Below are 22,530 nucleotides of genomic sequence, written 5' to 3' on the forward strand. Positions count from 1 at the left end.
TCTATAAAGAGACCATGATCTCTGACCTGGTACTTTAAACTTTGTGCATAGCACTATTGAGATGTTCTCTTAGTTTTGTAGTTCCTCTTTTTTTGTGTGATATCATAGCATCTTCCCTTGCCAAGATGCCACCTTCAATTTTCCACATAGCAGCTACCACAGTTTTGCGTTCCATCCCCTTCTTTCTTCAGACCACAGACTTTATTTTTGGCCTCTACAGCTTTATCCTGTAGTTCTAGTAGCATTCTAAATTGAGTGCTCAGCATATCTTCAAGTCTTGCTATAGCTTTTTCAGTGTTCTTCATGTCAATTTGAATTTTCCCGAATTTCGCCACTGCTCTCTGAGATTTTTCCAAAGCTTGGTGCCGGTGTTTTCTTTCACGGGCCTTATCATGTTAACGTTCACGCTTCGTATTACTGGTTCCCGCAACTCAATCTCCTTAGCAACCAATCGGATCAATTTCTTCTTTACAATATTATTTTCTACTCCCGGCTTCCATGCTGCAGCCTGCGGACTTTCGGTGTACCCATACGTTTCTTCGTGTTTTTTATTAATGTCTTCAATCGCCCAGTCGATGAGACCAAGAAGTCTCTCTATTTCATCTTCAAGTTTTGCTGTCGTCTCATTGTGACACAGCGTGATTGGCTGTCCTTTTCCTTAAGAACAATCTGCAGACTTGGGTGATAGTTTGTACGACTCCAACATTGCTTCGCTTTGCTAACCTTATTGAGACAAATTCTCAGCCATCAAGCATTCTTGGTTTAGATCAGATCTTGTAGGAGACCCTTTGGTTTTTTTATTTTGCTAACCACTGTCCATTTAGTTGGTTGTCATGGTATTTGTGCCGGAGCGTGCTACAGCTAGCTACTGGTGGTTGTTTGCTACAAAAAGAAGTTATATCTTCTTACTGACAACAACAACAACAAAAGCAACAGAGCAACGAAGAAAAAATCTCTGAGGCGTAACATGTTACATTTGAAATTGTTCAGTTTTGAATTGACTGCGTAAAGCTGAAGACGGGCTACGACGGGTTTAAATGTGCCGTAAATTGTGAACCTCTTTTAAGTAAAAGAAAATCTCCAAAATATAAGTGGATCAGTAAAAGAATCAATAACAAAAAAATAGAAAATTCTTAAAGATCTAAAGAAATCTTATTCTAAAATCAAATAGGAAAATTTTAAAATCCAAAAATTTCAACTGAAATATCGCAATTAAAAATGCATAAACTTCGGTCGTATGTTAAAGGATCGTTCATGCAGAACGAAGATCTTGCGCAAAACACTTTATAACAGTCCACAATAGTAACAACAAAAACAACAGCAGTAAAACCATTAAATACAACAACATCACCATAAAGTGACGGCAATAACACCACCACCACCAACAACGGCATGATTAAAGCCACAAAAATTTTAAAGAAACCTTCAGCGGATTCATATAAAACCAAATTAAATAAAATGAAATCGAATGAAAAGAATGGAAACAGCGATCATCAACCAAATGACGAGGCATTGGTGTGCACCAATTCCGATTCACTTGGTTCTGGCGCTTCAACAATTATCGATCAACACCAACAACAACAACAGCCATTGAAAAAGTTTAGCCTGAAGGGCAATCAGCTGAGTGGAAGCATTTTAATTGGAAACTATAATGTAAGAGAAGTTTTCAGAAGCGGAATAGGTTCGACATCATCTATTACTCTTAATACCTTCTTCAAGAAAACCATTAAGGGCTTATTAAATATGAGCTTTAAAGGATTCTATGTCTCCCTACATTCAGGCTTCTATAAAAAAGAAGACATTTACGTATTTTATTCGAAGACTTTTGAGGCCTTCTCTTGGAAGACCTTATACGACTTTCTATAAGAAGACTTTTAATACCTTCTATAAGAACTTTCAAGGTCTTCTTTATGAATATCACAATAGGTACCCTATAGAAGACATTTAAGGCCTTCCATTGAAATACCTTCATGAGGACCTTACAAAAGTTGACCTTTAATGCCACTTATAAGGCCAACTCTAATAAGATTTTTTGAGAGGACCTTTAAGGCATTCTAAAATTCCTTTAATGATTTCTATAATGGACACATAAGAGGCCATACATATAACGGGCGATTTTTTAAGAACTTTAGGAAAGTTTAAAAAAAACACATAAAATTCATGAAATCTTTATTTGAATCGATAGTACGGTCCATATAATATAATGTTTGAAGACTGCGCCTCAAATGGTCCATCCGCTTAGTCCAATTTTGGCATACTCTTTCCAAAATTTCGGCCGGTATCGCGTGAATAAATTCATCAATGTTGTCTTCCAATGCGTCAATTGAAGCGGGCCTGTGTGTATAGACATGAGCTTTAACATAGCCCCACAAAAAATAGTCTAAAGGCGTAAAATCGCACGATCTAGGCGGCTGAACACAATTTTTCGATAAAAAAGTGGATCTTCGGCCAACTTTCCAAGAGCCCATTCACCAAAAATTCTACGTTGCGGTAGGTCGTTCGGCTTCAATTCTTGCAAGCGTTGTTCATTTGTAAGACGATTCATTGTTAAATTATAGACTAAACTGAATATTTTTGACAGTGAAACAAAACACGAAACGTGCGACAGCTGTTTAAACCAGTGTTGCCAAAAAAATAATAGATTAAAAAATCACCCTTTATAAGAAGAAATCCATAATGGTATTCTATATGTATATATGTTCTCTCAACATTCCCGATAGGAAAAGGGAGGCTTCTCTCTATGAGAAGGTTTTAAAAGTGTTCTTAGAAATGCCTTAAACACCCTACTAACTATTTCCATTAAAAAGAACCTAAAGATCTTCCATAAGAGATTCGTTAAGACCTTCTAAAAGAAGAGTGTTAGTATGGCCTTTAAGGCATTCTTTAAAAAGACTTTTAAACATTCCTACAACATCCTTTTTATAGAGACCTTCTTATGGAAAGCATTATCTTTTGATAGAAAGCCATCACGGCATTTTTGAAGAAGGCTATAAAGACCCTTACAACAATCTATAAGAAGTTCTTGAAAGTTTTCTGTAAGAAGGCCTTTATGGCCTTGAGGGAGATTACGTTTAAGGCTATCTAAAGGAAGATATTTAAGGTCTTCTAAAAGATCACCTTTAAGCCCTTCGAAAATATAATCTTTTAGAACTTAAAAATAACATCTTGAGGGCCTTCTATAGGAATGCCTTTAGAAGAACATTTAAGCTTTGCCATAAAAATACCATTATACCTTTCTATAGAAAATCGGTAACACGTTATTTATGAATACTTTGATGGCGTTTTATATTGATATATTTAGGAGGACCTTTCAGGCCTTTTATAAAAAGACCTTAATGACTTCTTCACTTCTTCACAAAACACATTTAATACCACCTAAAAGAAGGTCATTAGAAGATCTTTTAAATCTTGCTATAGGAATATTTTTATGAGTACCGTCAACGTCTTCTCCAAGCCTTCTATATACCTTCTACAGTTAAATTAACTTTAAAGTCTGCTTTAAGAAGACATTTAAGCCTCGCTAGCACGATTGACCTTACCCAAGTTAGCCTAATATTTCATTAGCATACTTTTTTCTCAGATTCCAAGCATCTGGTCTTAATGCCTGCGTCTTCATTGGCCTATCTTCACTTAATATTCTCACTTTTGTTCTCAAAGCTTTGACCTCTTTGTTAGGGGTTGTTTTGGAGGACCTTCAAGGGTTTCTATATGAACATGTTCAATGGCTTCTATAATTAGACCTTCAAGGGGTTCTATAAGAAATCGTTTATAGACTTCCATAAGAAGACCTTCAAGGGCTTCTACAAGAAGGCCTTTAGGGGTTTCTATTTGACCTTTAAGATTTTCTATGAAAATACCTTTTAGGGCTTCTATAGGAAGTCCTTTGAGGGATTACATAGGAAGGCCTTTATAGGTTCTATTAGGATACTTTTAAGGGTTTCTATAAACAGGCCTCAAGGGCTTCCATACGAACACCTTCAAGCAGACAACGAAGCCGACCATTTTTTCGGCTCGCTCGCTCACGTCTGAGCAAGACAATCGGCGGCGGCGCGCCGTCTTATTTACCGACTCGCGGCTAAATTTCAGCTTAGTTTACATGTAGTTTAAACTAGTGCCGGTAGACACTAGAATGAATTTCATTAAAAAAGTTTATGAAATTAGACGTTCTTAGATCAAATTCTCCACTACAGAAATTTCATAAAATTACTCAGGAAGCAAAATTTCATGAAATTTTTTCAATGAAATCAGTCTAGTGTGGACAGGGACTATGTATATCGCGAAATTTCATGGATTTTTGCTGAAAATTATCGGCGCGCGCCGTTTCTACCGATTTGACGACTGGCGATTTTTAGCCGATTTGAGCCGAAAAAATCGGCGGCGGCTCGACTCGAAGAAAACGAGCGGCGGCGGCGCGCCGCAGATTTTCAGCCGACTGGCTTCCTTCTCTGCCTTCAAGGGATTCTATAAGAGGACCTTCAAGGGCTTCTAAGAAGACCTTTGTAAGAAGCATTTAAGGGTTTCTTTTCCTTTAAGGGTTCTATTAGGAAACATATTAGGGCTTCTATAAGCATACCTTCAAGGTTTTTCTATAAGAATGTTTTAGGGGCTTCCATAAGACCTACTATAAGAAGACCTATACGGGATTTTTTAAGAAGTCCTTAAAGGGACTTCTTCTCGCTCTGCTTTTTGGTTGGACGCTAGTATTTCTTCCTGTGCTGACCTATCCTCTTTAACTTTTCGCAAAGATATTGAGATGATCTCCTACTTTCATAACATTTTAGAAGGCATCTTCTTTCTTTTTCTTTTTGATTTCATGACGTCTACCACAGGAATGATCTCACCTTTCATTTTTTTATAGCTACTACCGCGACTTAACGTTCCATTCGCTTGGCCGATCTTTCTGCTACCAACTCACGTCATTCCGTTTCAGCTAAACGACGGGCCATCTCCGAACTCCTAAAAGTTTCAGTTTATCTTCTCACTTTTATCCTCAAAGCCTTGAGTCTACTTCTGGTTCTTTGTTGGCAGCTAGTATTTCTTTCTGGGCTGATCTAGCTTCTCCTAATTCACGCAAAGCTTTACATAGCTGTTCTCTTATCTTCTGAGCAAGTTGCGAGGCATCTTCTTCCTCTTTTTTGTATGACATAATGGTGTTTCCCATAGCCATGGTGAGATAATTTCCATTTTTTTATAGCCACTACTGCGGCTTTGTTTTTTATCCGCTTGTTTTATTCATTCGTCTTATCAGTTTTTTTTATTGGCCTATCTTTCTGCCGCCGGCTCATCTCGTTCTGTTTTAGCCCTTTCCGAACTTTCAAAAGCTTCAGTAAATCTTCTCACTTCCGTCCTCAAAGCCTTGACCTCTCGCTCTGGTTCTTGCTTGGCCGCTAGTATTTTTTCTTGCGCTGATATAGACTCTTCAAGCTCACGCGGAGAATTATTAATATATTCTTTTAGTTTTACAGTTTCTCTTTTTTGTATTAGGTTTCCAGATCATCCACTTGCTTCTTCAGGCCACAGCTTTATTCTGTCCTCCAGCTTTATTCTGTCCTCCATGCACCTGGTATTAATATCTGCCTTTTCATCGACTGATATTTCTGCCACCAACTCATTTCATTCGGTTTCAGCTGATTGGCGGGTCCTCTTTGAAGTCTTAAAAGCTTCAGTTAATCTTCTAACTTTTGCCCTGAAAGCCTTAACCCTTAGCTCTGCTTATTGGTTGGACGTTAGTGTTTTATTCTAGGCTGCCTTAGATTCATCAACTTCTCTCAGAACATTTTTGAGATATGCTCTTAGTTTTTTATTTGGTTGCGAGCTTCAGTTAATTTTCTAACTTCTTCTAAAAGCTTTTGGGTTGAGCTTTAGTACTTCTTTGTAGGCTGTCCTAGCTTCTTCAACTTCAAGCAGAGCATTATTGAAATGTTCTCCTAATTTCTCTTTTTTTATGATGTCATGGCCTCTTCCATTACCATGCTCTCATCTTGCATCGCGGCTTTGCGGTCCAACCACTAGATGTTCAATTCGTCTGTGAGCTCCTCCATTTGTTTCTTCGGGTCACCGACTTCCTTTAACTCTACAGCTTTATCCTGTAGTTCTAGTAGGATCCCAAATTGAGTGCAGAGTAGCTTTATGTCTTGCAGTGAACTCACCTTCCGTTTGCTTCATAGCCATTACCGCCGATTTGCGTTGTCCACGTCGGCTGCGACCTCATCCACTTGTTTCTTTAGGCCACTTACTAGATTTTTGGCCTATGCAATTTATCCTGCAGTTGTAGTAGCATCCCAAATTGAGTACACACCGAAGTTTCAACTCTTGCTTTTGCCTCTTCACTTTCTTTCATGTCAACTTGAAGTTCTGTCTCCTTTCCCCTTCATTTCTGTGAGCTCCTCCATTTGTTTCTTCAGGTCATCGGCTTCCTTTACCTCTACAGCTTTGTCCTGTAGTTCTAGTAGGATCCCAAATTGAGTGCAGAGTAGCTTTATGTCTTGCAGTGAACTCACCTTCCGTTTGCTTCATAGCCATTACCGCCGATTTGCGTTGTCCACGTCTAGGCCACATACTAGATTTTTGGCCTTTGCAGTTTTATACTGCAGTTGTAGTAGCATCCCAAATTGAGTGCATACCGAAGTTTCAACTCTTGATTTTGCCTCTTCAGTTTCTTTCATGTCAACTTAAAGTTCTGTCTCCTTTCTCCTTCATTTTGACGCAGCATTGGTTGTTCAAGACACAGACTTCGTTTTTGACCTATACGGCTTTATCCCGTATTTAAGCTAGTAGCACCGCAAAATTAAGTGCACACCGTACCTTTAAGTCTTGTTTCAGCTTCTTCAGTTTTCTTCATGCTAATTTGACGTTTCATATTCTCCCTGATCTACCAAAACTTGTTGTCGGGTTTCTTTTTCACTAGCCTTCTTGTTCCTTCCATGACATGGCTACATCAGCAAATTTATTTTATTCCATCCTCCTTCGTATTACTGGTTCCCGAAACTCAATCTTCTTAGAAACCAATCGATGCATTATCTTCTGTCCAATATTATTTTCTGCTGTCTTATTCGAAGCTGCAGTTAGATGACCATCGATGTACTCATGCGCCAGCCTTTATGTTCCTTCCATGACATGGCTACATCAGCAAATTTATTGTATTCCATTTTTCTTCGTATTACTGGTTGCCGCAACAAAATCTTCTTAGAAACTAATCGATGCATTATCTTCAGTCCAGTATTATTTTCTGCTGTATTCTTCGAAGCTGCAGTTAGATGACCATCGACGTACTCTTGTGCCTCTTCGTGGTACTCTTCAAACTGGGTTTCATTGATGTTTTCAATTGCCCAGCTGATGAGATCAAGAAATCTACTTCATCAAAAATTTTTGCTGTCAGTTCATTGAATGTAATTTTCTTTTTCTGGACAATCTCCGGAATTGGATGATAGTTTTTTGGACTACACCACTGCTTCTTCTTGCTGACCGAATATGCTGCCATATTATGGCAAATTCTTAGCTTTCCCTTCACTTTCTGCCATTGATCCGCCTCGAAGGACCAATGAAGCAAATTCTCAGGTTTCCTCTTAATTTCGGCCTTCGAATCCGAAGTAAAGAGTTTAATTAATGTCTTCAATCGCCCAGTTAATGAGACCCAGAAGTCTTTCTATTTCATTTTAAATTTTTACTGTCTTCTTTCGTTTTGCTGAGCAAATATTTTTCCTATTCAGGCAAATTCTCAGCTTTCCAGCATTCTTGATTATGGTTATTGATCCGGCTCGAAGGACCAATATAATCGGGGATTTCTATATTTCAAAAAAGGGAAAAATATTTATTTGGTTTTCTTAAACGAATTTTTTGTCCGCAGACCTGTGGCAGACCTGCTTGTCTTATTAAACATTTCTATTTAACATTTAAGCTCTTGTGTTAAAGCCCCGTTACGCTTATGAATTTCCATCACTCACCGTTGTCTGCATTGCCTGTCCCCCTTTGCTTTGTCAAAATTACATAATTTTGAGTTTTCTCAAACAACAAAGACAACAACAAGCCGCCGCCGCCGACAACAATGCGTGGTGGATCACTTGTTTAGTTCAAAATACAATTTGCAACTCTTCCACAAATGACTAAATTATTTGCAAATATTTTATCAATGTTCTCTTCTCTCTCTATTTTAGTATTTGACCCAATTGGAGGTTAGTGAAAACGAAATGGAAGTCTTGGATTTAAGTTCTTTGGCCCAGTTGGAGACGTTAAAGTGCAGTCACAATAAATTGTTGGAACTCATGATTAATGGCAGTAATTTAACCTCATTGGTGGCTGATTCGAATTGTAAGTATTGCGGAGAATATGATTGACGGAATGGAGTTTTGAATTTTCAATTAGAACGTAAAAAAAGAAAGAAAAGAATGCAAGTACGCCTCTGCAAGTGGCACCGTGACATGGTTATGCTTGACAATTTATTGATGGGTTATGGATTTAGGTTGACTTGATTATGGATTACTTGTTGATGAGTGAATGGATTAGAACAATTCTTGCAGATGAATTAAATACTATATGCTCGTATTTAAAGGCTCACTGTAGTGACGAACGACCCAGAAGCACAACTTTTAGGTTTCCCAAAAATAATTAAAAAATCCACGTCTGTAGGGTTGGTCTACGAAAAAAATATTTTTTTTTAAAATCCTCGCCTGGCTGTCTACGAAAAAAATATATTGTTTTTAAATCCACGCCTGGTGGTCTACGAAAAAAAATATTTTTTTTTGAAAAATCTACGCCTGGTGGTCTTCGAAAAAAATATTTTTTTAAAAAATCCACGCCTGGTGGTCTACGAAAAAAATATTTTTTTAAAAAATCCACGCCTGGTGGTCTACGAAAAAAATATTTTTTTAAAAAATCCACGCCTGGTGGTCTGCGAAAAAAATATTTTTTTAAAAAATCCACGCCTGGTGGTCTACGAAAAAAATATTTTTTTAAAAAATCCACGCCTGGTGGTCTACGAAAAAAATATTTTTTTAAAAAATCCACGCCTGGTGGTCTACGAAAAAAATATTTTTTTAAAAAATCCACGCCTGGTGGTCTACGAAAAAAATATTTTTTTAAAAAATCCACGCCTGGTGGTCTACGAAAAAAATATTTTTTTAAAAAATCCACGCCTGGTGGTCTACGAAAAAAATATTTTTTTAAAAAATCCACGCCTGGTGGTCTACGAAAAAAATATTTTTTTAAAAAATCCACGCCTGGTGGTCTACGAAAAAAATATTTTTTTAAAAAATCCACGCCTGGTGGTCTACGAAAAAAATATTTTTTTAAAAAATCCACGCCTGGTGGTCTACGAAAAAAATATTTTTTTAAAAAATCCACGCCTGGTGGTCTACGAAAAAAATATTTTTTTAAAAAATCCACGCCCGGTGGTCTACGAAAAAAATATTTTTTTAAAAAATCCACGCCTGGTGGTCTACGAAAAAATATTTTTTTAAAAATCCACGCCTGGTGGTCTACGAAAAAATATTTTTTTAAAAATCCACGCCTGGTGGTCTACGAAAAAATATTTTTTTAAAAATCCACGCCTGGTGGTCTACGAAAAAATATTTTTTTAAAAATCCACGCCTGGTGGTCTACGAAAAAATATTTTTTTAAAAATCCACGCCTGGTGGTCTACGAAAAAATATTTTTTTAAAAATCCACGCCTGGTGGTCTACGAAAAAATATTTTTTTAAAAATCCACGCCTGGTGGTCTACGAAAAAATATTTTTTTAAAAATCCACGCCTGGTGGTCTACGAAAAAATATTTTTTTAAAAATCCACGCCTGGTGGTCTACGAAAAAATATTTTTTTAAAAATCCACGCCTGGTGGTCTACGAAAAAATATTTTTTTTAAAAATCCACGCCTGGTGGTCTACGAAAAAATATTTTTTTAAAAATCCACGCCTGGTGGTCTACGAAAAAATATTTTTTTAAAAATCCACGCCTGGTGGTCTACGAAAAAATATTTTTTTAAAAATCCACGCCTGGTGGTCTACGAAAAAATATTTTTTTAAAAATCCACGCCTGGTGGTCTACGAAAAAATATTTTTTTAAAAATCCACGCCTGGTGGTCTACGAAAAAATATTTTTTTAAAAATCCACGCCTGGTGGTCTACGAAAAAATATTTTTTTAAAAATCCACGCCTGGTGGTCTACGAAAAAATATTTTTTTAAAAATCCACGCCTGGTGGTCTACGAAAAAATATTTTTTTAAAAATCCACGCCTGGTGGTCTACGAAAAAATATTTTTTTAAAAATCCACGCCTGGTGGTCTACGAAAAAATATTTTTTTAAAAATCCACGCCTGGTGGTCTACGAAAAAATATTTTTTTAAAAATCCACGCCTGGTGGTCTACGAAAAAATATTTTTTTAAAAATCCACGCCTGGTGGTCTACGAAAAAATATTTTTTTAAAAATCCACGCCTGGTGGTCTACGAAAAAATATTTTTTTAAAAATCCACGCCTGGTGGTCTACGAAAAAATATTTTTTTAAAAATCCACGCCTGGTGGTCTACGAAAAAATATTTTTTTAAAAATCCACGCCTGGTGGTCTACGAAAAAATATTTTTTTAAAAATCCACGCCTGGTGGTCTACGAAAAAATATTTTTTTAAAAATCCACGCCTGGTGGTCTACGAAAAAATATTTTTTTAAAAATCCACGCCTGGTGGTCTACGAAAAAATATTTTTTTAAAAATCCACGCCTGGTGGTCTACGAAAAAATATTTTTTTAAAAATCCACGCCTGGTGGTCTACGAAAAAATATTTTTTTAAAAATCCACGCCTGGTGGTCTACGAAAAAATATTTTTTTAAAAATCCACGCCTGGTGGTCTACGAAAAAATATTTTTTTAAAAATCCACGCCTGGTGGTCTACGAAAAAATATTTTTTTAAAAATCCACGCCTGGTGGTCTACGAAAAAATATTTTTTTAAAAATCCACGCCTGGTGGTCTACGAAAAAATATTTTTTTAAAAATCCACGCCTGGTGGTCTACGAAAAAATATTTTTTTAAAAATCCACGCCTGGTGGTCTACGAAAAAATATTTTTTTAAAAATCCACGCCTGGTGGTCTACGAAAAAATATTTTTTTAAAAATCCACGCCTGGTGGTCTACGAAAAAATATTTTTTTAAAAATCCACGCCTGGTGGTCTACGAAAAAATATTTTTTTAAAAATCCACGCCTGGTGGTCTACGAAAAAATATTTTTTTAAAAATCCACGCCTGGTGGTCTACGAAAAAATATTTTTTTAAAAATCCACGCCTGGTGGTCTACGAAAAAATATTTTTTTAAAAATCCACGCCTGGTGGTCTACGAAAAAATATTTTTTTAAAAATCCACGCCTGGTGGTCTACGAAAAAATATTTTTTTAAAAATCCACGCCTGGTGGTCTACGAAAAAATATTTTTTTAAAAATCCACGCCTGGTGGTCTACGAAAAAATATTTTTTTAAAAATCCACGCCTGGTGGTCTACGAAAAAATATTTTTTTAAAAATCCACGCCTGGTGGTCTACGAAAAAATATTTTTTTAAAAATCCACGCCTGGTGGTCTACGAAAAAATATTTTTTTAAAAATCCACGCCTGGTGGTCTACGAAAAAATATTTTTTTAAAAATCCACGCCTGGTGGTCTACGAAAAAATATTTTTTTAAAAATCCACGCCTGGTGGTCTACGAAAAAATATTTTTTTAAAAATCCACGCCTGGTGGTCTACGAAAAAATATTTTTTTAAAAATCCACGCCTGGTGGTCTTACTTACTTACTTACTTAGCTGGCCCATTACAGAACATTTGTTCTATAGGCCGAACTAAGAAGAGATCTCCATTCCTCTCTATTTGTTGCTTTGCTCTCTGGAATACCGCGCCTTGTCATCTCATCATCCACTTGTTTGCGCCATCTATTCCTTGGCCTGCCAATTCTGCGTGCACCGCCATGTGGCATGTATTCATACGCCTTTTTAGTGGGTTCATCATCGCTCATTCTTTTGATATGGCCTAGCCAACGCAATCGCTGCATCTCGATACGTTTAACAATATTGATGTCGTTGTATAGCAGATACAGCTCGTGGTTCATGCGACGTCGATATTCACCGTCAACGCAGATTGGTCCGTAGATCTTTCGAAGAATTTTTCTCTCAAACACACCAAGCACTGCCATGTCTGCTTGCGCAAGTACCCAGGCTTCGGAGCCATACATCAGCACGGGTAGTATCAGTGTTTTGTAGAGCGTTATTTTTGTTTGACGAGATGTGGCTTTGTTTTTAAACTGCTTACTTAATCCAAAGTAGCATCTGTTGGCCAATACAATTCTTCTTTTTATTTCACAACTGATGTCGTTTGTTGTGTTGACGGAGGTGCCGAGGTAGACGAAGTCTTTTACTACCTCAATATTATAGGAACCAACTTCCACAGTCGGTCCGAGCTCAATGGACGCATTGCGCGTCGACACCATCAACTTGGTCTTCTCACCGTTTACCGCCAGACCCACTTTAGCAGATTCTCCTTCGACTTTTATAAAGGTATCAGTTACTTCTTTTACTGATCGACCCATGATGTCTATATCATCAGCATAAGCAAGTAACATGTGACTATTGGTGTAGATTGTGCCACTTCTTTTGACGTTTGCCTCTCGTATAACCTTTTCTAGCAGGATGTTGAAGAGGTCACACGAAAGGCTGTCTCCTTGTCTGAAACCTCTTTTGGTACCAAACTCTTCGGAGAGGTTCTTTCCTATTTTAACTGAGGACCTCGTGTCAGTTAAAGTCATTTTACAAAGCCGGATGAGCTTTGCGGGAATACCAAATTCAGACATGGCTTGGAATACCTTTGAGCGCAGCGGACTGTCGAAGGCTGCTTTATAATCGACAAAAAGGTGGTAGGTGTCGATCTGCATCTCTTGGGTCTTCTCCAGGATTTGCCGCAGGGTAAATATCTGGTCAATGGTGGACTTGCCAGGTCTAAAGCCGCATTGGTATGGTCCAATAATCTCGTTGACCATTGGCTTTAGTCGTTCGCACAATATCCCTGACACGATCTTGTAGGCAATAGGGAGTAGACTTATGCCCCTATAGTTAGAGCATACAGTCTTATCTCCCTTCTTGTGGACGGGGCACAGGATACTCAGGTTCCAATCGTCGGGTACTCGTTCTTCCTGCCAGATGGTGCTAACTAGCTGATGAATACACCTTATCAGCGTGTCGCCTCCGGTTTTGAACAGCTCGGCTGGTAAGCCATCGGCCCCTGCTGCCTTATTATTCTTCAGCCGATTTATTGCTGTCTTTACCTCATCTTGGCTGGGCGGTATACATTCAATACCATCTTCTGGGATTGGGACTGTGGTATCTTCGTCGTCTTCGCTGCTATCGGATACCAACAGATTTGAAAAATGTTCTTTCCATATCCTGAGTACACTATCTGTATCAGTTACCAAATTACCTTGCTGGTCTCTACAGGAGGATGTGCCTGTACCAAAGCCATCTGTTTGATGCTTGACTCTTTGGTAGAATTTTCGGACTTCATTCTGGCTCCTGTACATCTCGATTTTTTCACACTCCCGCTTTTCCATCTCTCTCTTTTTCCTGCGGAAAAGACGTTTCTCCTCTCTCCTTTTCTCCCTGTATCTCTCTCGTGCGCTACGCGTTGCTACGGATTGTAAAGTAGCCTTATATGCCGCATTTTTCTCTTCGGTGGCAGCACGACACTCCTCATCATACCATGGATTCCTTGGTGGAGGTCTCTGGTATCCAAGTATGGATTTTGCGGCTGTTTGCATGGAGTGGGCAATGCTTTGCCATTGCGCTGATATGTTATCGGGATGAGGAGGGCTTTGATTAAGCAATTGGGCTAGTTGAGTGGAATATGCTGTGGCTATCTGTTGTGATTGCAGCTTACCGATGTCTAACTTTCGTGTTGTGTCTGTTCGTACTTTGTTTGCTACGTTTAAGCGGGTGCGTACCTTTGCTGCAACAAGGTAGTGGTCCGAATCAATGTTTGCGCCTCGGAACGATCGTACATCCAACACGCTCGATGAATGTCTTCCATCTATCACAACATGATCAATTTGGTTTCTTGTTTTCTGATCTGGAGACAGCCAGGTGCCCTTATGAATATCGAGATGATTAAATCTGGTACTGCTAACTACCATGTTTTTTGCAGCTGCAAAGTCTATCAGTCTCATACCATTGTCAGATGTTTCACTGTGGAGACTGAATTTCCCGACTGTTGGGCCAAAGATATTCTCCTTTCCAATTTTGGCATTAAAATCGCCTAGAATGATTTTAATGTCATGGGCAGGGCAACGGTCATATGTTTCTTCTAAGCGCTCGTAAAATATATCTTTGGTCTGTTCATCCTTTTCTTCAGTGGGAGCATGAGCGCAAATAAAGCTGATGTTGAAGAATTTAGCTTTTATTCGAATTGCAGCAAGTCTTTCATTCACTGGAGTGAAGCTGGATACAAGATGTTTTAGTCTCCGACTAACTACGAATCCACAACCAAACTCATGCTTTACGTCATGGCAGCTATAATACAGTGCGTCACCTTTAGGTGTTGTTGTGACGCCTTTCCCAATCCATCGTATTTCCTGTATGGCAGTAATATCGGTCTTGTACTTTTCAAGTACGTCTGCCAATGCGAAGACTGCACCTTCTCTATAAAGAGTGCGAACATTCCAGGTGCAGATTCGCAGATCATGGTCCTTAAAACGTTTGCGGGGTTCGTCAACTTTAGAGGGGTTTGTTTTTCTTTTCTTTCGTTTTTTCATAGTAGGCTGTTTTTTCTAGGGGAGGGTTACTAACCCGACGCCCAAACCCAAGTTTTTAACGTTCTTATGGGTGAACGCGCGGCACATGTTAGCTCACTACCTTTAACGGGTGTTAAAGGCAGTTCCCCAGGTGACACCACGGGGAGGTCAGTGTCCACTTGGGATGAAAGAGGGACCAAGATAAATCCTGGGCTTTGCCATGTTAAAACCGGTCAGGACCGTTCCTTGGTATCTTCCATCCCCTACGTCACCACGCCTGGTGGTCTACGAAAAAATATTTTTTTAAAAATCCACGCCTGGTGGTCTACGAAAAAATATTTTTTTAAAAATCCACGCCTGGTGGTCTACGAAAAAATATTTTTTTAAAAATCCACGCCTGGTGGTCTACGAAAAAATATTTTTTTAAAAATCAACGCCTGGTGGTCTACGAAAAAATATTTTTTTAAAAATCCACGCCTGGTGGTCTACGAAAAAATATTTTTTTAAAAATCCACGCCTGGTGGTCTACGAAAAAATATTTTTTTAAAAATCCACGCCTGGTGGTCTACGAAAAAATATTTTTTTAAAAATCCACGCCTGGTGGTCTACGAAAAAATATTTTTTTAAAAATCCACGCCTGGTGGTCTACGAAAAAATATTTTTTTAAAAATCCACGCCTGGTGGTCTACGAAAAAATATTTTTTTAAAAATCCACGCCTGGTGGTCTACGAAAAAATATTTTTTTAAAAATCCACGCCTGGTGGTCTACGAAAAAATATTTTTTTAAAAATCCACGCCTGGTGGTCTACGAAAAAATATTTTTTTAAAAATCCACGCCTGGTGGTCTACGAAAAAATATTTTTTTAAAAATCCACGCCTGGTGGTCTACGAAAAAATATTTTTTTAAAAATCCACGCCTGGTGGTCTACGAAAAAATATTTTTTTAAAAATCCACGCCTGGTGGTCTACGAAAAAATATTTTTTTAAAAATCCACGCCTGGTGGTCTACGAAAAAATATTTTTTTAAAAATCCACGCCTGGTGGTCTACGAAAAAATATTTTTTTAAAAATCCACGCCTGGTGGTCTACGAAAAAATATTTTTTTAAAAATCCACGCCTGGTGGTCTACGAAAAAATATTTTTTTAAAAATCCACGCCTGGTGGTCTACGAAAAAATATTTTTTTAAAAATCCACGCCTGGTGGTCTACGAAAAAATATTTTTTTAAAAATCCACGCCTGGTGGTCTACGAAAAAATATTTTTTTAAAAATCCACGCCTGGTGGTCTACGAAAAAATATTTTTTTAAAAATCCACGCCTGGTGGTCTACGAAAAAATATTTTTTTAAAAATCCACGCCTGGTGGTCTACGAAAAAATATTTTTTTAAAAATCCACGCCTGGTGGTCTACGAAAAAATATTTTTTTAAAAATCCACGCCTGGTGGTCTACGAAAAAATATTTTTTTAAAAATCCACGCCTGGTGGTCTACGAAAAAATATTTTTTTAAAAATCCACGCCTGGTGGTCTACGAAAAAATATTTTTTTAAAAATCCACGCCTGGTGGTCTACGAAAAAATATTTTTTTAAAAATCCACGCCTGGTGGTCTACGAAAAAATATTTTTTTAAAAATCCACGCCTGGTGGTCTACGAAAAAATATTTTTTTAAAAATCCACGCCTGGTGGTCTTACTTACTTACTTACTTAGCTGGCCCATTACAGAACATTTGTTCTATAGGCCGAACTAAGAAGAGATCTCCATTCCTCTCTATTTGTTGCTTTGCTCTCTGGAATACCGCGCCTTGTCATCTCATCATCCACTTGTTTGCGCCATCTATTCCTTGGCCTGCCAATTCTGCGTGCACCGCCATGTGGCATGTATTCATACGCCTTTTTAGTGGGTTCATCATCGCTCATTCTTTTGATATGGCCTAGCCAACGCAATCGCTGCATCTCGATACGTTTAACAATATTGATGTCGTTGTATAGCAGATACAGCTCGTGGTTCATGCGACGTCGATATTCACCGTCAACGCAGATTGGTCCGTAGATCTTTCGAAGAATTTTTCTCTCAAACACACCAAGCACTGCCATGTCTGCTTGCGCAAGTACCCAGGCTTCGGAGCCATACATCAGCACGGGTAGTATCAGTGTTTTGTAGAGCGTTATTTTTGTTTGACGAGATGTGGCTTTGTTTTTAAACTGCTTACTTAATCCAAAGTAGCATCTGTTGGCCAATACAATTCTTCTTTTTATTTCACAACTGATGTCGTTTGTTGTGTTGACGGAGGTGCCGAGGTAGACGAAGTCTTTTACTACCTCAATATTATAGGAACCAACTTCCACAGTCGGTCCGAGCTCAATGGACGCATTGCGCGTCGACACCATCAACTTGGTCTTCTCACCGTTTACCGCCAGACCCACTTTAGCAGATTCTCCTTCGACTTTTATAAAGGTATCAGTTACTTCTTTTACTGATCGACCCATGATGTCTATATCATCAGCATAAGCAAGTAACATGTGACTATTGGTGTAGATTGTGCCACTTCTTTTGACGTTTGCCTCTCGTATAACCTTTTCTAGCAGGATGTTGAAGAGGTCACACGAAAGCCTGTCTCCTTGTCTGAAACCTCTTTTGGTACCAAACTCTTCGGAGAGGTTCTTTCCTATTTTAACTGAGGACCTCGTGTCAGTTAAAGTCATTTTACAAAGCCGGATGAGCTTTGCGGGAATACCAAATTCAGACATGGCTTGGAATACCTTTGAGCGCAGCGGACTGTCGAAGGCTGCTTTATAATCGACAAAAAGGTGGTAGGTGTCGATCTGCATCTCTTGGGTCTTCTCCAGGATTTGCCGCAGGGTAAATATCTGGTCAATGGTGGACTTGCCAGGTCTAAAGCCGCATTGGTATGGTCCAATAATCTCGTTGACCATTGGCTTTAGTCGTTCGCACAATATCCCTGACACGATCTTGTAGGCAATAGGGAGTAGACTTATGCCCCTATAGTTAGAGCATACAGTCTTATCTCCCTTCTTGTGGACGGGGCACAGGATACTCAGGTTCCAATCGTCGGGTACTCGTTCTTCCTGCCAGATGGTGCTAACTAGCTGATGAATACACCTTATCAGCGTGTCGCCTCCGGTTTTGAACAGCTCGGCTGGTAAGCCATCGGCCCCTGCTGCCTTATTATTCTTCAGCCGATTTATTGCTGTCTTTACCTCATCTTGGCTGGGCGGTATACATTCAATACCATCTTCTGGGATTGGGACTGTGGTATCTTCGTCGTCTTCGCTGCTATCGGATACCAACAGATTTGAAAAATGTTCTTTCCATATCCTGAGTACACTATCTGTATCAGTTACCAAATTACCTTGCTGGTCTCTACAGGAGGATGTGCCTGTACCAAAGCCATCTGTTTGATGCTTGACTCTTTGGTAGAATTTTCGGACTTCATTCTGGCTCCTGTACATCTCGATTTTTTCACACTCCCGCTTTTCCATCTCTCTCTTTTTCCTGCGGAAAAGACGTTTCTCCTCTCTCCTTTTCTCCCTGTATCTCTCTCGTGCGCTACGCGTTGCTACGGATTGTAAAGTAGCCTTATATGCCGCATTTTTCTCTTCGGTGGCAGCACGACACTCCTCATCATACCATGGATTCCTTGGTGGAGGTCTCTGGTATCCAAGTATGGATTTTGCGGCTGTTTGCATGGAGTGGGCAATGCTTTGCCATTGCGCTGATATGTTATCGGGATGAGGAGGGCTTTGATTAAGCAATTGGGCTAGTTGAGTGGAATATGCTGTGGCTATCTGTTGTGATTGCAGCTTACCGATGTCTAACTTTCGTGTTGTGTCTGTTCGTACTTTGTTTGCTACGTTTAAGCGGGTGCGTACCTTTGCTGCAACAAGGTAGTGGTCCGAATCAATGTTTGCGCCTCGGAACGATCGTACATCCAACACGCTCGATGAATGTCTTCCATCTATCACAACATGATCAATTTGGTTTCTTGTTTTCTGATCTGGAGACAGCCAGGTGCCCTTATGAATATCGAGATGATTAAATCTGGTACTGCTAACTACCATGTTTTTTGCAGCTGCAAAGTCTATCAGTCTCATACCATTGTCAGATGTTTCACTGTGGAGACTGAATTTCCCGACTGTTGGGCCAAAGATATTCTCCTTTCCAATTTTGGCATTAAAATCGCCTAGAATGATTTAAATGTCATGGGCAGGGCAACGGTCATATGTTTCTTCTAAGCGCTCGTAAAATATATCTTTGGTCTGTTCATCCTTTTCTTCAGTGGGAGCATGAGCGCAAATAAAGCTGATGTTGAAGAATTTAGCTTTTATTCGAATTGCAGCAAGTCTTTCATTCACTGGAGTGAAGCTGGATACAAGATGTTTTAGTCTCCGACTAACTACGAATCCACAACCAAACTCATGCTTTACGTCATGGCAGCTATAATACAGTGCGTCACCTTTAGGTGTTGTTGTGACGCCTTTCCCAATCCATCGTATTTCCTGTATGGCAGTAATATCGGTCTTGTACTTTTCAAGTACGTCTGCCAATGCGAAGACTGCACCTTCTCTATAAAGAGTGCGAACATTCCAGGTGCAGATTCGCAGATCATGGTCCTTAAAACGTTTGCGGGGTTCGTCAACTTTAGAGGGGTTTGTTTTTCTTTTCTTTCGTTTTTTCATAGTAGGCTGTTTTTTCTAGGGGAGGGTTACTAACCCGACGCCCAAACCCAAGTTTTTAACGTTCTTATGGGTGAACGCGCGGCACATGTTAGCTCACTACCTTTAACGGGTGTTAAAGGCAGTTCCCCAGGTGACACCACGGGGAGGTCAATGTCCACTTGGGATGAAAGAGGGACCAAGATAAATCCTGGGCTTTGCCATGTTAAAACCGGTCAGGACCGTTCCTTGGTATCTTCCATCCCCTACGTCACCACGCCTGGTGGTCTACGAAAAAATATTTTTTTAAAAATCCACGCCTGGTGGTCTACGAAAAAATATTTTTTTAAAAATCCACGCCTGGTGGTCTACGAAAAAATATTTTTTTAAAAATCCACGCCTGGTGGTCTACGAAAAAATATTTTTTTAAAAATCCACGCCTGGTGGTCTACGAAAAAATATTTTTTTAAAAATCCACGCCTGGTGGTCTACGAAAAAATATTTTTTTAAAAATCCACGCCTGGTGGTCTACGAAAAAATATTTTTTTAAAAATCCACGCCTGGTGGTCTACGAAAAAATATTTTTTTAAAAATCCACGCCTGGTGGTCTACGAAAAAATATTTTTTTAAAAATCCACGCCTGGTGGTCTACGAAAAAATATTTTTTTAAAAATCCACGCCTGGTGGTCTACGAAAAAATATTTTTTTAAAAATCCACGCCTGGTGGTCTACGAAAAAATATTTTTTTAAAAATCCACGCCTGGTGGTCTACGAAAAAATATTTTTTTAAAAATCCACGCCTGGTGGTCTACGAAAAAATATTTTTTTAAAAATCCACGCCTGGTGGTCTACGAAAAAATATTTTTTTAAAAATCCACGCCTGGTGGTCTACGAAAAAATATTTTTTTAAAAATCCACGCCTGGTGGTCTACGAAAAAATATTTTTTTAAAAATCCACGCCTGGTGGTCTACGAAAAAATATTTTTTTAAAAATCCACGCCTGGTGGTCTACGAAAAAATATTTTTTTAAAAATCCACGCCTGGTGGTCTACGAAAAAATATTTTTTTAAAAATCCACGCCTGGTGGTCTACGAAAAAATATTTTTTTAAAAATCCACGCCTGGTGGTCTACGAAAAAATATTTTTTTAAAAATCCACGCCTGGTGGTCTACGAAAAAATATTTTTTTAAAAATCCACGCCTGGTGGTCTACGAAAAAATATTTTTTTAAAAATCCACGCCTGGTGGTCTACGAAAAAATATTTTTTTAAAAATCCACGCCTGGTGGTCTACGAAAAAATATTTTTTTAAAAATCCACGCCTGGTGGTCTACGAAAAAATATTTTTTTAAAAATCCACGCCTGGTGGTCTACGAAAAAATATTTTTTTAAAAATCCACGCCTGGTGGTCTACGAAAAAATATTTTTTTAAAAATCCACGCCTGGTGGTCTACGAAAAAATATTTTTTTAAAAATCCACGCCTGGTGGTCTACGAAAAAATATTTTTTTAAAAATCCACGCCTGGTGGTCTACGAAAAAATATTTTTTTAAAAATCCACGCCTGGTGGTCTACGAAAAAATATTTTTTTAAAAATCCACGCCTGGTGGTCTACGAAAAAATATTTTTTTAAAAATCCACGCCTGGTGGTCTACGAAAAAATATTTTTTTAAAAATCCACGCCTGGTGGTCTACGAAAAAATATTTTTTTAAAAATCCACGCCTGGTGGTCTACGAAAAAATATTTTTTTAAAAATCCACGCCTGGTGGTCTACGAAAAAATATTTTTTTAAAAATCCACGCCTGGTGGTCTACGAAAAAATATTTTTTTAAAAATCCACGCCTGGTGGTCTACGAAAAAATATTTTTTTAAAAATCCACGCCTGGTGGTCTACGAAAAAATATTTTTTTAAAAATCCACGCCTGGTGGTCTACGAAAAAATATTTTTTTAAAAATCCACGCCTGGTGGTCTACGAAAAAATATTTTTTTAAAAATCCACGCCTGGTGGTCTACGAAAAAATATTTTTTTAAAAATCCACGCCTGGTGGTCTGCGAAAAAATATTTTTTTTTAAAAATCCACGCCTGGTGGTCTACGAAAAAATATTTTTTTAAAAATCCACGCCTGGTGGTCTACGAAAAAATATTTTTTTAAAAATCCACGCCTGGTGGTCTACGAAAAAATATTTTTTTAAAAATCCACGCCTGGTGGTCTACGAAAAAATATTTTTTTAAAAATCCACGCCTGGTGGTCTACGAAAAAATATTTTTTTAAAAATCCACGCCTGGTGGTCTACGAAAAAATATTTTTTTAAAAATCCACGCCTGGTGGTCTACGAAAAAATATTTTTTTAAAAATCCACGCCTGGTGGTCTACGAAAAAATATTTTTTTAAAAATCCTCGCCTGGTGGTCTACGAAAAAATATTTTTTTAAAAATCCACGCCTGGTGGTCTACGAAAAAATATTTTTTTTAAAAATCCACGCCTGGTGGTCTACGAAAAAATATTTTTTTAAAAATCCACGCCTGGTGGTCTACGAAAAAATATTTTTTTAAAAATCCAAGCCTGGTGGTCTACGAAAAAAAATATTTTTTAAAAAATCCAAGCCTGGTGGTCTACGAAAAAAAATATTTTTTAAAAAATCCAAGCCTGGTGGTCTACGAAAAAAAATATTTTTTAAAAAATCCAAGCCTGGTGGTCTACGAAAAAATATATATTTTTTTTTAAAATCCACGCCTGGTGGTCTACGAAAAAAATATTTTTTTTTAAAAAAATCCACGCCTGGTGGTCTACGAAAAAAAAAAAATTTTAAAAAATCCACGCCTGGTGGTCTACGCAAAAAAAAAAAATTTAAAAAATCCACGCCTGGTGGTCTACGAAAAAAAAAAAAATTAAAAAAATCCACGCCTGGTGGTCTAGGAAATTTTTTTTTTTTTTTTAAAAATCCACGCCTGGTGGTCTACGAAAAAAAAAATTTAAAAAATCCACGCCTGGTGGTCTACGAAAAAAAAAATTTAAAAAATCCACGCCTGGTGGTCTACGAAAAAAAAAATTTAAAAAATCCACGCCTGGTGGTCTACGAAAAAAATATTTTTTTAAAAAATCCACGCCTGGTG

At 38.2% G+C, this 22,530-nt stretch overlaps 1 protein-coding gene across 2 annotated transcripts in view; it reads left to right on the top strand.

Moving 5' to 3' along the window:
• Positions 1–988: 988 nt before the first annotated feature.
• Positions 989–22,530, top strand: part of Phlpp (PH domain leucine-rich repeat protein phosphatase) — a 28,057-nt gene continuing 6,515 nt past the window's right edge. The window contains exons 1-2 of one of the 2 annotated variants that reach the window (XM_073967059.1): positions 989–1,653; positions 8,154–8,307. In XM_073967059.1, coding sequence (XP_073823160.1) covers positions 1,393–1,653; positions 8,154–8,307 — 415 coding nt within the window. In that variant the 5' untranslated portion in view covers positions 989–1,392. Of the gene's footprint in view, positions 1,654–8,153; positions 8,308–22,530 lie in introns of those variants that run through there. The other variant, XM_073967060.1, reaches the window with a different exon arrangement.

This window comes from Musca autumnalis, unplaced genomic scaffold, assembly GCF_047663935.1.
Source record: "Musca autumnalis isolate F117 unplaced genomic scaffold, ASM4766393v1 scaffold_2, whole genome shotgun sequence".
Lineage (NCBI taxonomy): Eukaryota > Metazoa > Arthropoda > Insecta > Diptera > Muscidae > Musca > Musca autumnalis.